The sequence below is a fragment of the Nannospalax galili genome, unplaced genomic scaffold (genome assembly GCF_000622305.1).
Source record: "Nannospalax galili isolate Female #2095 unplaced genomic scaffold, S.galili_v1.0 scaffold342, whole genome shotgun sequence".
In the NCBI taxonomy this organism is placed as follows: domain Eukaryota; kingdom Metazoa; phylum Chordata; class Mammalia; order Rodentia; family Spalacidae; genus Nannospalax; species Nannospalax galili.
In genome coordinates, this window is record NW_008349359.1 from 2,147,371 (window position 1) to 2,160,442 (window position 13,072).

General features: G+C 43.7%; 1 protein-coding gene across 3 annotated transcripts in view; it reads left to right on the forward strand.

The window, feature by feature from the left end:
* The first annotated feature begins 2,027 nt into the window (after positions 1-2,027).
* Capn3 (calpain 3) overlaps positions 2,028-13,072 on the forward strand; it is a 57,008-nt gene continuing 45,963 nt past the window's right edge. For all 3 annotated transcript variants that reach the window (XM_008846821.2, XM_008846820.2, XM_008846822.2), the window contains exon 1: positions 2,028-2,640. In XM_008846821.2, coding sequence (XP_008845043.1) covers positions 2,332-2,640 — 309 coding nt within the window. In that variant the 5' untranslated portion in view covers positions 2,028-2,331. The remainder of the gene's footprint in view (positions 2,641-13,072) is intronic.

Here is a 13,072-nt window from a genome sequence, read left to right on the forward strand (position 1 = left end):
TTTTGACCTTCACATGTGTGCTTTGACTCACACGCTCACACACCTGCACACAACAATTGATTTTTAAAAACCGCGAGCCTGGTCATATTTCCTATATCTTTTTGTGTGTATTGTGTATGGTATATGTATATGTGTGTATACGTGTCTGTATGTGTGAATGCAGGTGCACCTATGCCACAGCACATGTGTGGTCAGAGGACAGTCTTGGGTGTCAGTCCTTGCCTTCTACTTGGCTGGAGACAGAGCTTCTTTGTGTTTCCTGCTGCATAGGCCAGGCTAGCTGGCTGGAAAGTCTAAAGATTGTCCTGTCTCTGCCTCCCATCTCAGCATAGGTGCACTGGAATGGAAAATACATGCTACTGCTCCCAGCTTTACATGGGTTCTGAGGACTGGAACTCAGGTCCCCACACTTGCATAGAAAATGCTTTATCCACTGAGCCATCTCCCAGCCCTGTATTCCCTATTTTAGCTGTTATTTCCTACCTTTACCTGTATCTTCTAAACTTGGATCTGTGAGGTTGCTCATATGGCTACTGACGGTGCCTGCCAGCAATGACTGAACAGAACCTGAAACGGGAGTGAGAGAGGATTAAAGAATACAAGTAAAACTTGTCTCGGGAGGGCTGCAAATCTTTATTTGCCAGCCTCAAGTTTATTTCCAGTAGATCTTATATACAGTTTTTGCTAGACATTACATCAGTCTCACAAGATTAGACCACCTTCTCAAGAGAGCCAAGAATCCGTCAGGTGATTACATAAAGTCTAAACACACAATACCAGGAACAAGAAAACAAGAAAGCAGGAGCACTTGAAATAAATCAAATGTTCTGAAATCAGAATGTTCTTTTCACCTCAATAATTTTTGCCTGGGGTTGGGCTACTCAGGGAGAAGTCAGGCATATCAGTTTTTCTAAAAATCAGACCACTCAGCTCTCCACAGGCTACAAACTGGGACAAGCCTTGCTCTTTCAGACTTCAGATGTGGGCATCTTGTTTTGACCCAAAGAGCAACTATCATGGGGAGCCAGAAGGGTAGACACTGGACAGCAACTCCTTTCCCACAGCCATCTGTCTCTCATCTAAGAGCCCTGAAGTCAGTTCTTAGGTATGACATCCCAGGACTTGAAACCAACATGGGCTCAGTCTGCATTTCCAGCTTCTGTCTAGATGCAATGATGTCATGGCCAAGTGGTCAATAAATAATCTACTTAAACACACATTTGTAGTAGATTTGTAATAGTGTTTATGCTGTGGGTAGGGAGAGGTAAGAGTGGTGGCTAGGTCCAGTGGAAATAGTCTAATTAAATAAGAGATTGGAATTTTTTTAATTTTTATTTATTATATTTGTTTTATGTGTAGGGGTGTTTTGTCTGCATGTAAGTACACTCATGTCATGCAATGCCCACAGAGGCTAGAAGAGGGTGTCAGATCCACTGGAACTGGAGTTATGGATGGTTGTTAGCCACCATGTGGGTCTGGGGAACCTGCCCAGGTCCTCTGAAAGAGCAACCAGTGTTCTTAACTGCTGAGCCATCTCTCCAGCCCCAAGACAGGGATTTTCTTAACTGAGGATTCTGCTGAGTCACCTTTTCTACCCAGTTAGACTGAATACTGATTCTAGAACAGTCTAGAAAAGATACTGAATCTAATATTAAATGATTTTTCTGATATTCTAGTGTTTTAGAAAGCAAAAATCATGTACTCTACAATGTGCAGAATATTATTTCCCCACAATTCAATACCTTGGATTGCAGTTAGCTTTTAAAATTCTGTGTTCCATAAATCTGGTGGCTGGTATTTCAGCAGCCTGCATGACTGCCTAGTCAGTAATGCACTTTGCTGATTTTCAGTGTTCACCTGGTTCAGACGCTCTTATTGGCAACATAGAAATACCTCTAGCGAGGTCCTCCCTCTGCCGCTTTGTCTTACCCTGCTCTAGTCTCTCTTGCTTTCACACTCACAATCTCTTTTCACATCTATTTTTAGTTTTCCTGGCTCAAGCTTCCTCAGGCCACTGAAACACAACCCTCATTTTCTTGCTCTCCCTCTGGCAAGCACACTGCTGGAAGGAGCCCCCAGGTAGAACCTGCTCTTAAATCCTATAATAATCTTCCTCAGGAAAACCTACCACTTCGAGATCACAGCTCAGCTATTTAAGCTGGTCGTGAGCCAGCTGACTTTCTGATGGGCTTTAAACTTTGAATTGGACGTGGACATTTTTCTCTCAGATAACAGAATCACTCCAACTTCTGCTTTGCAATTGCTTCCTTTCCTTGAAGGTAGCTGAATCTTGTTTTCTTTAAAACCTCCTTCCTTCCAAAGTCGCCTGCCATGCCAACTGTCATTAGTGCGACTGTGGCCCCAAGGACAGGGGCTGAGCCCAGGTCCCCAGGGCCAATTCCCCACCCAGCCCAAGGCAAGACCACCGAGGCTGGAGGGGGACAGCCAAGTGGCATCTATTCAGCTATCATCAGCCGCAATTTTCCTATTATTGGTGTGAAAGAGAAGACATTTGAGCAGCTTCACAAGAAATGTCTAGAGAAGAAAGTTCTCTATCTGGATCCCGAGTTCCCACCGGATGAGACCTCTCTCTTTTATAGCCAGAAGTTCCCCATCCAGTTTGTCTGGAAGAGACCTCCGGTGAGTAGCTTGCTAGTTTTGAAGTTGGCTGGGGGTTTTGCCCTCAGAAGTCCTCCCACTCAGCACCTCCCCACAGCTCAGCTGTACACATGGCACTGGGGGAAGGATCCTGGCAGGGGCACTGCTGGGCTCTGTCTGTAAGTGTGAAGAAGGGAGGAGAGGGACAGTCTTAGAGAGGACAGGCAGGGCTGGCCCTCATGCTCTTCTTCTCTCTGAAAAAAATATTGCTTTTTATGAAAGTACTTAGATCTCTAATTCATCCTATAAAATGACTATTCCTTTCCCTGGACCAATACCAGACTATCTAGATCCCTGCTGTCTGCTTAAATATCTTAAGACAGCTTCTATTTCTCGGACTAAAATCATGACGATGTTCTCCAGTTTGCCATTGACTGTGGACTTCTGAAACATGGAAGCCTGGGAAAGAGGAAAGAGGCAAAGACTACTTTTTCAAGCATAAAGATGTTGGGATTATGGCAAACAGAATGTAAATTCAAGGCCAGCCTGGTCTACATAGGAAGTTCCAGGCTAGTCAGGGCTATCTGTACATGAGACACTGTCTTTAAAAAAAAAAGTATTGAAATTAGAAGAATCTTAGCAGTTACTTTTGTCTGTATACCTCCCTGCTTAAATGAGAAAGTCAAGGCACAGAGCAAAATTAATCCAGCACATGACAGAGCTTGCATGAAACCCTACTCGTCTAGGGTACTCTTCCAGCCTCAGGGTTCCATTTTCAGGGATCCACTAGAAGGAAAATTGTGTGCCCCTGGCTCCTTTCTCTAATCATGCCTCCAGTATGGCTCTTGTTCTTGATACAAGAAACATTTTGGTCAAGAAATAATCATGGACTGGGACTATAGTTCAATAGTAGAGCTCTCACTTAGCTTGTCTGAGGCTCTGCATTCAATCCCCAGCACTCAAAAGGGGTGGGGGGGGGCGGTAATCATCACAAAGAGAGAGAAAAAGAAATATTTAGTGAGTATCTGCTGGTTTCAGAAATGGAAAGTTACTAAGGAGTCAGTCATGACTAAGAATTGTCTTGAAGTCTAGAGTCTTGAGGGGCAGCATGGCTGTTAGGAGTCAGTGTTCAGAGTGGTATGGGATCAAGTAGCAAGGAGAGCTAACCAAGTCTGGGGAAAGAAACCTTCCACGAAGAAATGACTTTAGTCTGAAGCCCCATGTGATTCATTGGCCATGGTTTTCTTTATTTACTAACCAGGGCTACAATATCCAACAGCCCTGTGTACTACACAACTCTTTTCCTCCTCTGCGGGTTCTTTGGCAAGGCTATCGTGAAGGCCATCGTTTAGAAGAGAATGCTGCAGTGGGCTGATGATGCACATCAGTGGTAGAGCACTCATCTAGCATGTGTGAAGTCCCAGCTTCATCCAAAGAAGAGAGAGGGTGAGAAAGAGAGAGGAGCCAACCCAACCCTGCTGCAGAATACTTAGATGTATCACACCTCTGTTCCATTCCCCATTGCCTTCAGGATAAGGCAAGCTACTTGGCTGAGGGTTCTCAAGCAGGCCCATGCCCGCTGACCAGTCTCACCATCACCCTCTTCCCTCAAATCTGACATTCCAGCAGAGCTGAACATCCACCCACTTTGCTGCTCATACTTGACCTCTTTCTGGGGTTTGACTGGTTGGCTTCTCCTCAGTTTTACTGCAAAACTGCTCGAATGCTGCCTCCTTCACACTTTCTCACCTCTCTCCCCATCCTGCTGAGAGCAGGGGCTGTTCATGTTTTTTAGACCCAGCATACACACTGAGCACCATAGGTACACAACTAATGACCGTCACCAACACAAAGATCCTGACTTTTCAAAACCACCTTGGTTAAATGCTCATATGTCATCCTGTAGTTAGGATCAGAGCATACTTCCTTGCTTTCATTAACATAAATTAGAAAATGGATTGGGAGACAGGTAGAGTTGGAGTAGGTCTTGGAAGTGTGTTATCAAGTACCTTACATGATTATGGTCCAGAAAGGGCAAAAGACTCACCTGTGTCACACAAATGAAGTGAAATTTAAAAACTGAAATGACTCTAGAACTTTTCTGAAATATGAAGCCCTTTGGGGAAATATCTGTTTTCCCATGCTCTTTCTGGGATATAGAAACCTCTGTCAGGCCTAAGCAATATGAAAGAGACAATGTCCTACCGGGAAGCACACCAGGAGGGTGCTTCACCCACATTCTGCCGGCATGCACCACCCCCCACTTCTGACCCGGTATCAGCTGTCAGCAGTGCAACCCCATATCCAGCTGTGCTTTGCCAGCTGCCTAACCTTACCCAGTCCTGTTCTTCTCTCCTTGGCCTAGCCAGTTCCTAGCTGCCAACTCCTAAACCTGAAAAAAACCGTTAGCCAGACAGAGGCCCCATAGTACTCCATTCACGTCACCTATTGCTTATCCTCACACCCAGAAATGTCTTCATTAGATTCTAAGGTGGTGTTTAGGTAAGTTTCCCAAGCTGTTGTTCATCACCAACCACATTTTACCAAGTTGAGATTTTCATGCTAGCACTTGCCGATCTCAGAGTGTCCACAGGGGGTCAAGACCCCTCCCCAGCAATGGAAGGAAACCTGGTGATGTATGATGCATTACAATTTCAGAGATGTGAGGGGATATGTGAAATGTGAGAAGAAAAACTCCCCAGAATGGAAAAATGAGACAAAGCAGACCCCTTGCCCACTTCCTGCCCCACATCTGCCACCCCCAATCTACTGCTCTACCAAAGTGGATCCTTGGCTGGCTTTTGCTGCTGTCTGTGTGACCTGATCTCTTTGCCCTTTCCAAGATCATAAGCATCCAGGCAAAACCAGCTTCTCTGTCTAGGGCCGTTATACCAGGAAAACAAACAGCAACAAAAATACCCCGTACTCCTCTTATTGGGGGTCTTGTTGCACTTACAGAATTTTGTCTGATTCTTTACACATATTTAGCCAAATGTCCTTCCTGAGTTCTTAACATGACAGAAACATTCTCCTTCTTTCTTCAAGAGGAAAACCCAGAAGGAAAAATTAGGATTCTTATAATTACAGAAATAGTACTTGAACCAGGCATGATGAAAGCTGAGGAACTCACTCAGGAAGCTGAGGCAGGAGGACTGCTGGAACTCTTGAGTTTGAGTCCAGCCTGGACAACATAAGGACTTAAGACAAACACAAACAAATTGGCAACAAAAGGACAGCACTTTCTCTCCAGGGATTGAACATGATTGTTTTCTAAGAGGAGAAAAGTTTGCTGGTCTATTTATAGCAAAGAGGAAGGTTAGAATGTCATGGAGGTGTGTTGGAGAAGCCTGAGACAAATAGACAGACACCTGCCCACCCCCACACCCTGACCGCTGGTCTTCTCCTTGGCCTAACACTGAACTTGTGAAATTCCCGAGGGAAGTAACCTTTTAGAAAGGGCAAAGACTTGCCCTGCATCTTGACTTACACAGGTAGGACTGAGCCAGCATGCCGGGACTTGGGTTTGGTTTGCTTTGCTTAGTGGGGAACCTACTGACTTCAGGCCATAGAGACTTGATCAGCGACAGAATCTTGGACCCTGGGACCTGCGTCTTTTCAACAAGCTGATTTATTTTAAAATTCAGATGGTTTTTATGCATCCAAGGAACTAGCAGTCATGTGGTATATGGCAGTCATATACAAAGATTTAGGGTACAAAGAAACAGGACATTTAGTCTATTAGTTGTCGCCAGAAGGATTCTTAAACTTTTACAATGTTTTCTTTCTTAGAGCTAAAAGCATGATAAACTTTTAGCTTTTAGCTCAGGAGTAAACCTTTAACCTGGCCTAATCTCTTAGCTAAGGATAGCTGAGTTATTTGTTCAGGACAAGGAGATGAGCTAAGGGTTCTTGACCAAGATGCTTTCCCACAGAGCAGGGAGCCTGCACTTATGACCAGACAGCTTTCTCCTGCCAGTCTCACAGTGTTCCAAGACAGGGATTATCAGAGCCACTGTTTTCAGCACCCCTTCCTTTAGCAGAGAATGCAGCCTGGACTTAAAAGTTTTAGGCTCACCTCACTCTAGGCCTGGCATCCTGGTTTCCTATACCAGCTTGTCCAGAAGGCAGTGTGGAAAGAGAGAAAAGCACAAAGAGGAAAACTGTCAGGAACTCACTGAGCTCTAGGGTCGGGGAAGCAGAGGAGGCTCTGCTGCTCAGAGGCTATGAGTTGGGGGTAGAAGACAGGTTTAAATTTCCAAGGATGTTTGGGGTCTCCAGCCAGTGGAAAGTGCTGTATCTGAAAGAAGCTGATGCTTAGATCATTTCCATCCGGCCTTCAAGTTATATAATCAGCATCAGAATGTTTAGCAGGGGATTGCCTACTCCAGAATGTCAGGAATATAGTATGAAAACTGCCACCAGACACTTCTGGTAGAGCCTAGGAACCAAATGCTGAGGACTGCTTTCAGCCATCTCAAGTAGACAGCGTTCCTCCTGACATGAGGGAGCTCAAGCTCAAAGGAGCTCTTTCTTTCCTTCAGTTACTCACAACTCCTGATTTTCACAGTTGGAAAACCCTTTATTTTTAGCCAGAATTTTCCTGCGAATGTAGCACACTCTGTCTCTGACCCAGAAGATGGTGAAGGAGTATACTGGTTGTTTTAGATCAAATAGTCACAAAACTCTTCAACTGTACCTTGAGGTAGAGTTCCGGCACAGGTGTGTTAATGCTGCTGACCCCTACGCAGCCAATCCTCATTGTTTGCAGATTCTATATTTGATTCATCTACTTAAAATCCATTGGTAACTCCCAAATCAATACCTGAGGTGCTTTTGTGGTAATCTGTGGACTTGTTCAGAGCTGTAAAAGTCTGGAGTCATCCTACACACTGGTTCCCAACTGAGGTCCAACACTTGGCCATCACATCAGTGTCCTTCAGGAAGGAGCTGTCTGCTGAGGCCTCTGACTCTCATGGGCTCTTCAGGGTCCCCACTGTATAGAAAATGAGCACTGTGTAACTTTCCAGGCCTGGGTCACTTGACCTATATCACTTAATTCTGAAAAGAAGAAACCCTGGACTGGCACAAAATTAGCCCATGCTGATGTGAATAGAATTTGAAACAGCTGAGCTCCAGCAGAACCCAGTCTGTGCAGAGCCCAGGAGCTGGTCATAGCTTCCCAGTTTCATTTCCCAGGGAAATTATCCTCTAAATGAAGTTGGCTTGACCAGAGGTCTCTGCCTGTGATCTGCTTTAGACTGTCACCCTCTGCCAGACAGTTGAAAGAGAAGTTGTGTCACTGTACTAGCCACAAAGAACAACTCAGGCATTGTAAATAGTGGTTCAGACAGATTTAGAATGAGCCTAGTGGGAACCCTGGTTCTGCTGCTAATACCAAGGCAGATAAATGTTCTAAGTTTCAATTTCTCTTCCACAGTTCTGAGGTGACATCCATAAAGTCATGAATGTTCATAGTAAGGCAGCAATTGCCATTAACATGGGCAACACAGAGCACAGGCCTCAAAACCAGAAAAAGCAGATGCTATGCCCAGCCCTACCACTTAACCATGTGACTGCAAGCAAGTTACTGACTATTCCTAAATCCTAGTTTTCTCATCTGTGAAAAGCAAATGAAAAATCCAGCTTTCAGCCAGGTGTGGTGGTTGACCCTGTCTCAAAAAGACCAAAAAAAAAGAAAGAAAGAAAAAAGAAAAATCCAGCTTTCATAGAGTTGCTGGAAGGAAGAGTTGGAATAATGAATCAGTGAATGGTGGTGATAGCAGCTGAAAGGCAAAGTGAGATGTCCAGTCCAGCAGCAGAGTTGTGGTAGCACCAACCAGGGATGCTGGGAAACTAGGAAGGCTCCAAAGTTTAGGGAAAGTGACAGTCCTATAAGTAACCATTAGGACCAACTCAAGACAGCATGGTAGTACATGCCTTTAATCCCAGCACTCAGGAGGCAGAGTCAGGCAGATCTCTATGAGATCAGGACCAGCCTGGTCTACATAGTAAGTTCTAGGCCAGCTGGAGCTACAGGGAGATTGTGACTCAAAACAAACAGACAAAAATGACAGCAGCTTCTCCTGAGGGTCATGACAGGAACAGGGCTTTAGACACCATGGTGAATAAGATGAACTGACTCTGCAGAATAATGTGGAAAATGAGAAGGGCAGGGGCAGAAACGGCCAAGAAACTATGAAAACATGCTGTTCTAGTTTGGCTGTGATAAAACACTATGACCAAAGGAGCATGGAGAGAAAAGGGTTTATTTCATTTTGCACATCCAAGGCACAGTCCATCTTTGAGGGAAGTCAAGGCAGGAACTCAGGAACCTAGAAGCAGGAATTGAAGCAGAGGCCATGGAGGAGTGCTGCTTACTGACTTGCTCCTCTAGTCTGTGCTCAGCCTACTTTCTTTCTTATACAACCTAGAACCACCTGCCCACTGGTGGCACCACCCACGGTGGGCTAGGCTCTTGCACATCATGAAAATGCTTCACAGACATGCCCACAGGCCAGTCTGACAAAGGAAATTCCTCAACCGAGGTTCCCTCTTCCAGGTGTATCAAGTTGACCATGGAAGCCAGCCCTGACAGATGCATTCCCTTATAAATAGCCACAGAATCCTTTTTGTATGTGTGTGTATGTGTGTGTGTATGTGTGTGTCTGTGTGTGTGTGCATACTGTGATATGTGTGTAAATACTATGGCACACATGTAGAGGTTAGAGGACAACTTTACGAAGTCAGTTCTCTCCTTCCACTTTTACATGGGTTCTGAGGATCCAACTCAGGTATTCAGGCTTTTACCTACTGAGCCATTTCACCAGCCCCATTTGTGTACTTTTTAAAAATATCTGTTATTTCACTGCCCACAAAATACTTGCTGTTTTTTGTTCTTTTTATATTATTTTTCATTTTAATTACATTTATTTGTTTGTGTGTGTCCATACACATGCTTATGTGTGGAGATCAGATGACAGCTTGTGGAAGTCAGTTCTCTCCTTCCACTGTACAGGTCCCAGGAATTGAACTCAGATCATCAGGCTTGGTGGCAAGCACTTTTACCTGCTGAGTCATCTCATTGGCCCATTTTGCTCATTTTCTGGTCTTTTTTTTTTTTTTAGCACATGGATTCTTGGTTTGCTAATGTTTATTTTAGATTTTTGCATTTACAAACATTAGTGAGCTAAGCTATTATTCTATTATTTCCCATTCTTGTGCTGTCCCATTTTTGTGTCAGAGTTACACTAGCTTCATTAAATGGGTAGTGAATGTCCTTCCTCCCATTCTTGGAGATTGTGTGAGACCGAAGCTAAGTGTTCCTTAAACATTTCATAGACTCTTGTCTATTTTCTTTAAGGGAGTTTGTTTGTTTGCTTGTTTGTTTGAGACAGGATCTCACTATGTAGCCCTAGCTGGCCTGGAGCTCATTATATAGACCAGCCTGACCTCAAAATCACAGAAATCTGCCTGCCTCTGCCTCCTGGATGCTGAAGCTAATATTTTATTATTTTTATTTTATGTGTATGAGTGTATTGCCTGCGTGTATGTGAGTGCACCCGTGTCATGCAATGCCACGGAGGTCATAAGAGGGCTTTGGATTCCCCTGGAACTGGAGTTAAGGTTCGTGGCCGCCATGTAGATGCTGGGAATCGAACCTGGGTCCTCTGCAAGAGCAGTCAGTGCTCTTAACCGCTAAGCCATCTCTCCAGCCCCATAAAGGAATTTTTTAAATCTGCCAATGTAATCTCTTTAATAATCATGAGATTGTGTGAAATTGTTTTTTGTTTCATGAGCCAGTGCTAATTTATATTTTTCTAGGAATTTGTAGCAACTTTCTAAGAAAGCATTGCTTTTTTTTTTGCTATATAATCAATTTTGTTAAATAGTAATATAGATACACAAACTTTTGGAGCAAGTGTCTATGTAAAATACTTTTTTTTTTGGCCTTTTTGACACAGGATCTCCCTGTAGTCCCAGCTGTCCTGGAACTCACTAGGTAAACGAGGCTAACCTTGAACTCACAGAGATCTGCCTGCCTCAGCCTCCCGTGTGCTGGTGCTAAAGGTGTGTGCCACCACACCCGGCTGTAAAATATATTCTTACTCACTTTCAACATTTCTGTGTTATAATGCTTTAGATAAGTTTCTTATAAATTATCTAAAACTTTTTTTAAAAACTCCAATCTCTAGCCAGGTATGATGGTGCAAACATGTAATCCCAGTACTCAGAGGTGGAGGCAGGAGGATCAAGAATTCAAGGCCAGCCTTGCCTACCTATTGAATTTGAGGCCAAAGTGGGCTATATGAGACCTGTCTCCAAAAATGAAAGAAAATCCAATCTGAAAACCTTTGCTTTTAAAAATTTTACGTAAGTTTTTGCATTTCTTTAGTATGGAGTTGGGGATTTAGCTCAGTTGTAAAGCTCTTACTAGTAAGCACAAGGCCCTGGGTTTGGTCCTCAGCTACAGGGGAAAAAAAGGCAACTAGCATACATTGTGTGTGTGGGCGGGTGCAAGTGTGGAGATCAAAGAACAACTTTCAGGCACTGGTTCTTTCTTTCCACCATGTGGGTTACAGGGATCCAACTCAGGTGTCAGGCTTGGTAGCATCTTTACCTCCTGAGCCATCTTGCTTTGTCTTTTAACAGGAGATTTTAGTCTACTTAAATTATGAGTATTGATAAAATTTGTATTTATTTGTACTTTACATATTTTCTATTTTTCTTTTATTTTCTTTCCTTTTTTTTTGAGACAGGGTCTCACTCCTGGTACTCACTAGGTAGACCAGGCTAGCCTTGAACTCACAGGGATCCACCAGCCTCTACCTCCCAAGTACTGGGATTAAAGGTATATGCCACCACACCCAGCTTGTTTTGCTTTTAAAGGAGAGAACTGACTGCACAAAATTGTCCTCTGACTTCCACATGCATGCAAGTGGCACACACACTCACATGCACCAATATAAATAAAAATAAATGAACTTTTTTGTTTTTAATATTTTATTTATTATTTTTATTTTATTTGTATGCTTGTATTGCCTGCAGGTGGATAAGTGCACCCATGTCGTGCAATGCCTTCAGAGGACAGAAGAGGCTTTGGATCCCCTGGAACTATAGTTATGGACAGGACAGTTACTAGCTGCCATGTGGGTGCTGGGATTCGAACCCGGGTCTTCTGCAAGAACAGCTAGTGTTCTTAATGGCTGAGCCATCTCTCCAGCCCACAAACAACTTTTTAAAAGTGCTCATTTTTTGGCCTGGTGTGGTGGCATACATCTTTAATCCTACCACTCGGGAGACAGAGGCAGGCAGATCCCTCTGAATCTGAAACCCTCTCTCAAAAAAGCAAAACTGGATGGAGAGATGACTCAGTGGTTAAGAGCACTGTCTTGTCTTGCAGAGGCCCCAGTTTGAATTCCCAGCACCCACAGGACAGCTAACAACCATTTGTAACTCCAGTTCTGGAGGATCTGATGCCCTCTTCTGACCTCCACGGGCATTGCACAACATGGGTGCACTTACATACATGCAGGCAATACACTCATACACCCACACACACACACACACACACACAGAGAAGAGAGAGAGAGAGAGAGAGAGAGAGAGAGAGAGAGAGAGAGAAATGTTCTTTTGTGGGGGCTGGGGCTGTAGCTCAGTGGTGAAGAACTTGCTGAGCATGTACAAGGCCCTGGGTTTGGTCCCCAGCACTATAAAAAATTGCTTAACTAACTCTGAAAACAAGCTGATGTTCCTTTTTCCTCTCCTACTCTTCTTTTAAATTGGATGTGAGCTTTTCTCTCATCTCTCATTCCTTTTTACTTTCAACAAACTTGAAAGTTACAAATTGTTTCTGAAGATTATCCTAAAAAATGTTGATATACTATTCATTGTAACAAACCCTGAAACTAATCAGTTTTTCTCTCAAATGACACAAGAACCCCAGAGCCCTCTAAGTTTCTCTGTCAACACACCACTGCCATGCAGCGCTTTTGCTCTACCCTGACTCCCTAACCTCCAAAATGAGGAATTAGCATCTTAATCTAATCAGTACTTCATGCATTTCACATGCTTTCCAATCTTTCTAGAATAATTTTCCTTTTTCATGAAGTACATTCTTCAGAAGTTCCTTTAATGAGAATCCATTTTTTTTACCCCCCTCCCTTCTCCGTCCCTCCCTCCCTCCCTCCCTTCTCTCTTCCTCTTTCTCACTTTCTTTGTGTCTGTATATTCCACAGTATGCTTGTGGAAGTCCAAAGACAGCTTTCAGAAGTTGGTTCTCTCCTTCCACCATGTGGGTCCTAGAGATCAAACTCAGGTATTCAAACTTGGCAGTAAGTGCCTTTACTCACTGAATCATCTTGTCAACCCAGTGAGGGTCTATTTGTAATGAGCACTCTCCATTTTTATTTGTATGAAGTTTGTTCTCACTCTTCCAAAGTTTTTCCATGTACTGAGTCCCAGGATGATCTAGTAA